The sequence below is a fragment of the Geospiza fortis genome, unplaced genomic scaffold, assembly GCF_000277835.1.
Source record: "Geospiza fortis unplaced genomic scaffold, GeoFor_1.0 scaffold183, whole genome shotgun sequence".
NCBI classification, from domain to species: domain Eukaryota; kingdom Metazoa; phylum Chordata; class Aves; order Passeriformes; family Thraupidae; genus Geospiza; species Geospiza fortis.
The window spans coordinates 1,685,815-1,694,522 of record NW_005054447.1 but is presented as its reverse complement, the minus strand read 5'-3'; the positions used below and the strand labels follow the sequence as shown (position 1 = coordinate 1,694,522).

The 8,708-nt window shown below is 43.5% G+C and overlaps 2 protein-coding genes across 2 annotated transcripts in view; one reads left to right on the top strand and one right to left on the bottom strand.

Moving 5' to 3' along the window:
* Positions 1-708, top strand: LOC102037794 (histone H2AX; the record flags this gene model as incomplete). The annotated part of the gene is made up of 1 exon (XM_005427581.2): positions 1-708. A coding segment is annotated over one exon (303 nt), but the record flags the coding sequence as incomplete, so codon positions are not given.
* Positions 709-1,112: 404 nt separating this feature from the next.
* HMBS (hydroxymethylbilane synthase) overlaps positions 1,113-8,708 on the bottom strand; it is an 8,135-nt gene continuing 539 nt past the window's right edge. The window contains exons 2-12 of the mRNA XM_005427541.2: positions 8,360-8,409; positions 8,211-8,266; positions 7,016-7,093; positions 6,634-6,711; positions 5,104-5,179; positions 4,297-4,410; positions 3,711-3,749; positions 2,734-2,853; positions 2,451-2,504; positions 1,789-1,875; positions 1,113-1,572 (exon numbers count right to left, since the gene is read on the bottom strand). Coding sequence (XP_005427598.2) covers positions 1,399-1,572; positions 1,789-1,875; positions 2,451-2,504; positions 2,734-2,853; positions 3,711-3,749; positions 4,297-4,410; positions 5,104-5,179; positions 6,634-6,711; positions 7,016-7,093; positions 8,211-8,266; positions 8,360-8,409 — 926 coding nt within the window. The 3' untranslated portion in view covers positions 1,113-1,398. The remainder of the gene's footprint in view (positions 1,573-1,788; positions 1,876-2,450; positions 2,505-2,733; positions 2,854-3,710; positions 3,750-4,296; positions 4,411-5,103; positions 5,180-6,633; positions 6,712-7,015; positions 7,094-8,210; positions 8,267-8,359; positions 8,410-8,708) is intronic.

Sequence of the window (8,708 nt, the reverse complement as noted above, 5' to 3'; positions counted from 1 at the left end):
CTGCTGCGGCGCGGGCACTACGCGGAGCGGGTGGGAGCTGGTGCGCCCGTCTATCTGGCGGCCGTGCTCGAGTACCTGACCGCTGAGATCCTGGAGCTCGCGGGCAACGCGGCACGCGACAACAAGAAGACGCGCATCATCCCCCGTCACCTGCAGCTAGCAGTGCGCAACGACGAGGAGCTCAACAAGCTGTTGGGCGGCGTTACCATCGCGCAGGGCGGCGTCCTGCCCAACATTCAGGCCGTTCTGCTGCCCAAGAAGACCAGCAAGAGGGGCAGTGGGCAGCAGTCGCAGGAGTACTAGGCCGGCCGGCCCAACTCAAAGGCCCTTTTCAGGGCCACCCCATTGCTCACCGGGAGAGCTGCGATCCGCGGAGGAGGGAAGGGGACGAGAGGCGTGGCCGGCCGTGGCTGCGGGGCGGGGGGGAGAGAAGCGGCCCGGGACCAGTCAAAAACTGAGCGTGAAAGCTGCTCCGTAAGGACCCGTTATTTTAACTCTTACCTACCTCTGGTACATTCAGTGGACGTTGCCTAGAAAATAAAACTATAAAACTTCTTTATTTACGAAACAGCACCCCAACACGGTGCCGTTATACTGTTTCTGCAAGGCACTGTAACAATCAAACCCTGCTCAGATGCTGACTTAGTAGCAAGTGCAGGAAGCCACAGTATCTGGAATTTGGGGTTCTGCTTCAGCTCCCCTTTCATTGGCAAGTCTAGCTAACTGGCTCTCATGACTTGTGGACAAACATACAAGGGAAATCAAAATGGCTGTCCGCCCCCTCATTTAATACTAGCCAATCCAGCTAGTATAGCTAATATATACATATATATATATATATAGTATCAATCTAATACTAGCCAATTGGCTAGTGTATCAGGTGCATCTACCTGATTACTCAATTTCCCTTCACTAAGGCCAAGGGTGAATGTAGGATCTCTGCTGCTTTACTATAAGGAATATGGTATCAGGAACCTAACAGGAGCCTTCAGTGATCCAGTGAGTGAAAAGGCCCAAATAATGCCTCCCAAAAGCACTCAGCACAGTACAGCATTTTAGTACCCGCACAGTTGTGTATTCAATTATAACCCAATGGTCACTTTGCTCCTAAATGGAACTGAACACTTAAAGGCTTTTATTTTATTTTTAATTTTTTCTTTTAGCTCTCTAGCTACAAAAGTTGTTGACAATACTTCATGGAGATGCTTAACAATTTAGAGAAATGTGGAGAGGGGTGAAAACTCTGAAGAGCAGAAACTACTCAAGTTCACTTCATATTTCAGGTTTTTTGCACCCAAACATCAGGTAAGACTGGCGTGAATGTTGAAATAAATCCCTCCAGAGGATCATGATGTAGCTGCATAGAGTTGTAGCACTCCTGTTGGCCACACCCCAGGTTCAGCGGGCATCATTGAGCTGCCTTGCCACGCTAAGGATATGCTTTGCTCCCTTGCTCAGAAGTAAACTAGCTAGTTCAACACCCAGGTTCTCTGCAGCTTTCTGGGCCTGAACAGAAACGTTCTTGGCTGTGATGCCAACATGCTGCACGTCGTCATTCGGTCCATCTTCATTCTGCAAATACAAACACCTCAAAGTAAGGCAGCAGGAAAACAGTGGGCAAGGAATTAAGACACCCATGAAACAGGGTAAAACCTAGTCTGAAGAGCCTCAAGAACAGTGTGCTGTTACAGGTTACAAGAAACCAGACCAAATATAGTCTACTTCTAAAGGCCCAGTTTTTGTCATTTAGCTTCAGGTTTGAATTTTGAAGCCACATGATTCACGTACCTGATGGGGATAACTAACACCAGTCTGCATGGTCTCCTTCAGGCTATCAGATCCATCCAAGCTGTAGACTGCTCCTGTCAAATACAACTTGGAAAAATATATAGAATGGATTATTACCACATTAACAAACAAACAGGCAGCCAACTATCCCCTCTTTAAAAAAACCATCGTCGGGAAGGGCTTTGTCATGCAGTGGGATCAGCATGAATAGCAGTACAATACAAGTATAAAGAAAGGTAAACCCTGTTAGGGAAGATTTGACTTCTCAAGGAAAAGGCTGAAGTTTTTTTCTAGTTTCCCACCTCCTTAATCATACTCCACTGTATAAAAACAGGTTTGGTAGGGTCAAAAGCAATACTTTCAGACCTCAGGACAGCAGGAAATAAGCAGCAGGGGTGGAGGGGGGAATCTGGTATATATTGTAAGGGAATTTTCTGAAAGATGGCTTCAGTAGCCAGACCCATTGTTGTACTCCTGCTTTGGACACAAACACAGAAGGGTCAAGTCAGGAGACTGTCTGCCCTAACTGGCTATACAGTATAACAGTATATATAATAGGTATGTACCTGCTGAAATTAGCTTCAGGAAAAGATATGGAAACATGCACACACTTGGAATAGCTTTTCAGAAATAATCAATGAAAAATACAATGTACTCCTCACCTGGCCATCCTTCAGCAGGGTGTTGACAGCAACAGGGACGCTACATCCACCCTCCTAAAACACAAAGCAGCTGACACTGAGGCTCCTACCCAAAACATTCAAAGCAGAGGCCTCTGAAAAGTTTAGGCTGCACACAACCCTGCCCATCACTCTTCTGGCCCTTTTCCATTCATAAGTACTCTGCAGTTTTAGAGAAGTGTAACAGATTTCCCATATTATGGCATCAAGTCAACTAGCAGATCAGTATTTACTGCTGCAGGCAGAGGAAGGGTGCCAGACCTACCAAATGCTTCATAAAGGCTCTCTCAGCAATGCAGCACAACACAGTGTCTGCATCATGTAGGGCAGATACCATATTCAGTATCTCTTGGTCTTTGGCACGAACTTCCACTGCTAAGGCACCCTAGAAGAAAAAACACACAACAAAATATAATTCTTCAACTACATACATCAGCATTGATCATGAAACAGAACTCAGAGGCTCAGACCCTTTTCACTAAGGGAAAAAGAATGTTCACAGAAATTAATTATGATACACTCTGCTAGGTGCAGGGTCATCCTATAGTAGCTGCTATAAACAGAGGATCAGGACTTATTCAGGCAAGTGTTAAAAGATCGTGCTGCCACCTCAAACCATTCTACAACTCTGCAGGTACTTGACAGATGCATAATCAAAATCCCCTTTTCAGACTGAATGTGCAGATTTGTCACTTGCAATCACTAACACATCACCAGCTGTAGTTTAGCAAGTTTGATACTAGCTGCATAAGCTCAGCCATGCAGCCAGCATGGACTAGAACAGTCCACCCACCCAAAAACAGGAGCACTAAGAATGTGCTCCAAGGCAGGTGTTTCAGCTCCACCCTACAGGAGTCAGGACACCATGCACAAAGGAGGGAGCATCACAGACCAAAGACATTGCAGTGACTTTGCACAGTTATCCTGGTGCAGCATCATACTGACCCTGCCAGAACCTGCCCCATATCTGCCATGTTGCCCCGCTGTAGCTGTGCATGGATTTACCTTTCCCATTTACTGTTTTTTCTATTACTGATAGGAACCAGCCCCTAACACACTGGGTATAAGAGCAGACTTCCAGTCTCCTATCAAGTTGTGCCTCAAACAGTTTAACAGCCAAGAAAACAGATCAAAGTACTTTTCTGATAACCAAGACATGAGAAGTCTTCATCACAGTTAAGTACTCATATCATATTGCTGCTGGCTTTCAGTGCCCTTTAAGAAACAAAAGTTGTAAAGTACCTGTCCAACAGCATACAGACAATCTTCAGGGCCTAGGAGCTGGAAGAAAGTAAAATCAAGAGTTAATTCAAGTTGCACTATTCCCAATATAGAAAACAAGAGCCAGATAGCCAGACTCCTGTCTCTAATATGAACTGATTTCATGTCAGATCAAAGAAATATCACCTCTCCCTTCCCATGCCTCAGTGTTTCCACCACAAAAGTGAGATAACACACTTTCCATCAACTGAAGTGGAACACTTTGTGAATTGGCTAATCACTAAAATCTCAGCCTTGCACACTGCTGCATTGCTAGACACAAGTGCTGTGAAGTGCTATGAGACAACCAGATTACAAACTGTCACTGAACCATGCAAAGCTGAACATGAAAAATTTCTGCATGAAAAAAAAAAAACAAACAACCAACCAAAAAACCCAACCACTCCTTCCAGAAGTGCCTCAAATCAAAGCTAACATGGCAATGGAGTCAGGAGATTGCATGCCTATTAATCACATGCCTATCTTGGATAGGACAACCACAAGGTCTGAAAGGCAAACAGTTGCTATTTCATCAGAGAATGGTATTTTCTGCTTTGCTGCACCTCACCTGGCCAATGCGATTTTCCCAGCCCATTCTCTTCAGCCCAGCAGCAGCCAGGATAATAGCACTGAAGTCTTCCTTCTCATCTAGCTTCTTTAAACGGGTATTTAAGTTTCCTCTCTGTAGAAGTGATTAAGCAAGCATAGAAACAGCCAGAAAACAGTCCTACAACCAGTTGAGTCTTTACAGACTGTAGAGAATCTAACAGTGTCCAAATGAGAATGTCAGTACCATCCTGAAAGTGTTAAATATGCACAATTGTTTCTTAAAAGAGAATTTTGCCAAGTATTATGGAATATTAATTCAAGCGCTGAGTCTACAAAGATACGTACACCACTGAAGCACACTATTAGCGCCCAACTCCTTCTGCACTGCAAAGAACTCTGCTCCTAGGACTGAAGTAACAATGCCTTTTCTCAGTAGGTCAGCCACCCTTAAAGGAATTAGTGGTCTAAACAGCATCCAGAGTTACTGGAAACCCAGCAACATTTGGTCACATGCCCATGAGAAACACATGGGAGGCACCATCATGCAGTTTTTCAAACACCGCAAAACATACAATTCATCTGTATGCTGAACCCTCAGCTAGATCAAGGCTGGCTGCTTCTTCACAGCCTCATGAGAAGCAGAGGACAGAATGGCTACAGTGCTACCTCCCCCTCAGAACAGGGTAGTGGAGAACAGCCTTTGAGGAAGGAGTTTGTTCTTTGAAGTCAAGTGGCACAAATCAGCCTCGAATCTAGATTTTACACGAAGTTGTACTTTCCTGTTTGCAGCTTTACCCAGCTCCCATGGCTTTCCAGGAAAGGATACAATATCCCTGAATTCTAAATGAGGGAACTTCTTCTTGAGCTGAGCTGCTCTCCGAAGTGAACTGGTTCCAATCACACTGCAGGGAAAAATATAATCACTGAAATCCAGAACACTCCTAACAGTTACCTCCAGCCACATATATGACAGAAGATTCAAGGAAACAAATGGTAACTTTATTTTTTTTTTTCAGTTGAAATTAAGATCAGAAAACCAGTCAATGATTTGTATCTCCTTTGAAGAAAGAAAACCACTCTGTGAAGTTTAGCACAAAGCATGTCTGAAGCAACTCCCAAGGAGCCAATTTACAGGATATGCTTCTGATGAGCAGTCCCTAGCCACTGTCAAGGACTGATGAAACCTCATTGAAAGACAATATTTTTCACAGAAAAAAAGACTCCACTGCCCCAAAATGAACCCGACAAAGCCAGACAACTAAGTGATGAAGCGACTAAAACAGAGGAACTTCATCAAAGAGAGAAATGCATTAAGCGGAGGACCTTTTGAGTATGTAACTGGAAACCACAGAAAACTGCAAGTCTGGGCATTTCCTTTCTCGAGATACATGCTGTTCACTTCTTTTTATAGAATCATATTATATGCTGATTTGGAAGGAACCCATCAGGATCACTGAGTTCCAACTCCTAGCCCTGTGCAGCACACCCCGAGAATCCCACCACGTGCCCGAGAGGGTTGTCCAAATACTCCGTGAACTCTGTCAGGCTTGGCGCCGTGACCACTTCCCTGAGGAACCTGTTCTAGTGCTGAACCATTCTCTGGGTGATGAACCTTTTCTCAATATCCAACCTAAACCTCCCCTAATTCAGCTTCATGCAGTTTCCTTGAGTCCTGTCTCTGGTCATGAGACTGAAGAAATCAGTATGTGCCCTTCTGCTTCTTCCCTTTGGTAACCTGAAACCTAAACCATATGTGATTTTCCTGCTACCCAAATGCACAGAAACAGAAGCTTTGTGTCATGGCTAGTTTATTTCTTTCACTTTAATATATAAAAAAGTATCTTTCTAATAGCTACCTTAATCTGAGTAATTTCACTCATCTGTCTCAGACAAAGGATTCCAATAATCTCTACTGAAAGACAGGTCACTAAAAATGGAGAAACCACAAGAAAGTGATGCCAAAAACAAAGAAGAAATCAGAAGAGGCTGAGTGAGAACTGAAACACAGTTCAGGTCCATGAAAGCCAAAATTCTGCACCAGACACCCCATCTGTCTTGTATGCATTCCCTAGCAGTAAGCGGAACACCAAGGAGCAGGAATTCATTCGAGAGATCATGGCAAGAAAGGTTCTAACTTGAGAAAGCATTGCCACTCAAGGGTGGCCTGAGAGATGAACCTCACTCCTGTGAGACAGTGTTACTTTTTTTAGCAAGTGGGTCCAAGTTAATGTCTGTGGAATGCTCACAAAAACCACTACAGGATAAAGCAATGAGCTGACTGACTTGCCAATGGAAAATATCAACCAACTGACCCCTTCTATTTTTACACCTGTCTTCCCCTTCTTCTCCCACTCACCTCTTTTCAGGAAGGAGGCTCAGTGTTTTTCCGCAGTTTTTGGGATGAAAGACAACAGCATCAAGTGGGTTTTCCCTTCTGCAAAATAATGCAAGTGCAGAATGCCTGACACATCATTTAAGGGAAGGCTGGTAAGGTCAACAGTTCTGCTATCATTTCCTGGAAGAACTACCTCTGGCTCCAAAATACTTCATCATCACTGTACAAGCAAGAATTTTCAGCACACCTGCCAGCTGTGGAACACTAGGGCAGTCCTAGAGTTCCACTAGAGCTTCCACTGTTTTGGAGACCAATCACAGGACCTACACTGCCTTTGCTCTCCTTTACCAACACTATAAAATGCAAGACTCTCAAGAGAATCAAGTCTCATGTCCACACTTACTTGCAGACAGCGCCAATCGTAAAGCCAGGAGGAAGAGAAGTTGGCAGGTCCTTCAGGGAGTGAACCACAAGATCAACCCTAAAAATTAGAGGACAGTAATCAGAGAACAGATGGTGGAGCTCATGTGGGGATCTACCAGAGGCCTTCAGGTCACCTACAGAAAACTTTGAACCTACTCTGGGAATTAATTTGGAGAAGGGAGAAGAATTTCAGGATTCCATAGCCAGGATTACTATACAGTTTTTGTGTTACTCCTAAAAGGCTACTTCACCTTTCTCTGTCTCTCTTTTCCCCTTAGCCAGTGACAAAAGACACTTAAACAATCAGACTGAATGAGGAAAGATGCTGGAGATGTTCACACAGAGACACGCTGTACCAAAATGCATCAGTATGTGGGTTGGCATCATGTGTCAAACTTTAAGTAACCACAAGCCAAACTACAGGCTACCTGTTTTGTCACACAGGAACCGAGCATAATTGTAAACACTTGAGTCTCCAATAGCTTTTCACCAACTTCACTGAAAATGCAGTATGATGTAACTATGTGGCAGAGATGCAGAAGAATACCTTTGTTTTTAAACATACTTTAACTAAGGCACCAATGAAACCCTCCTCAGAACATTGAAAAGAAAGAGAGATTAAATAACAACAAAACTCCCCTAGAACCTCAAACCCATGAAACCAGCACTAATCTCTCTCTGCTCAGGCATCAGAAGCAAGGTTTTTTGTAGAGACAAGTTGCACAGAACATAGCACAATCTGCCCATGTCAAATTCTCCTGCACATTTAGCTTGCATAAGTTAATAAATTTTAACATTTACAGGATGACAATAAATCTGTTTTGCAATACATTACCACCAGCAAGAAAAATATTTTTTTTAAAATGTATTCATAAGTATTAATCATATGAGATCACATCCTCCCTGTGTATTACAGCATGTAATACACAAATAACAGAAGAAAACCTAACTGGGGCAGACTAAGTGACACAAGAGCTCCACTTCAAAATACATGGCCTGAGCTCAGGGTAGAGAGAAAAAAAAGGGGAAAAAAATCCTTTTGACTTATCAAAGGATTACTTTTTTTAGCCTGAGACGTACCAGGACTGAAGGAAAGTAGATCACCTATGCAGCAAGCCAAATATTTCCAAAGAGTACCAAATGTTAAGGAGAAAGACAAAACAGTAAGTCCTTACTCATTTCTTTCAAGCGCATTTTCCAACTCCTTGGTGAAGAGGCTCTTCTCTCCAATCTACACATAAATGGAAAAACATAAAGCACAAAAGAAGCAACAGCCAATATAACATAAATACAATTAGTTCTTAAATAAAGGAAAATCCTTTACCTTGGAAAGTGCTGTATCCAAGATCTTGTCCCCAGTTGTTGACATAGCTACTGCTCAGAGACAGTACAGGTAAAATGTGAGGCTTGATAAAAGCACTGGGCTTAGGCTGAAAATATCTATGCAAAATGCCACGAGCAGTCACACACTACTGTGTGAACACTGACTCAAGCTCAATACAAGAGCAGCTCACTTCTAGAAGTACACTGCACTTAAGACAAGTGAAATTGAGACTTTCACTGTGCTCAAAAACAGACGCAAGGTGAAAGAGGGCAGGTTTGGGGAAGAGCTGACCCAGTGGAAACTGCCATGGTCTGTCTCTGGAGTGCCAATGAACACATGTAAAGCAGTT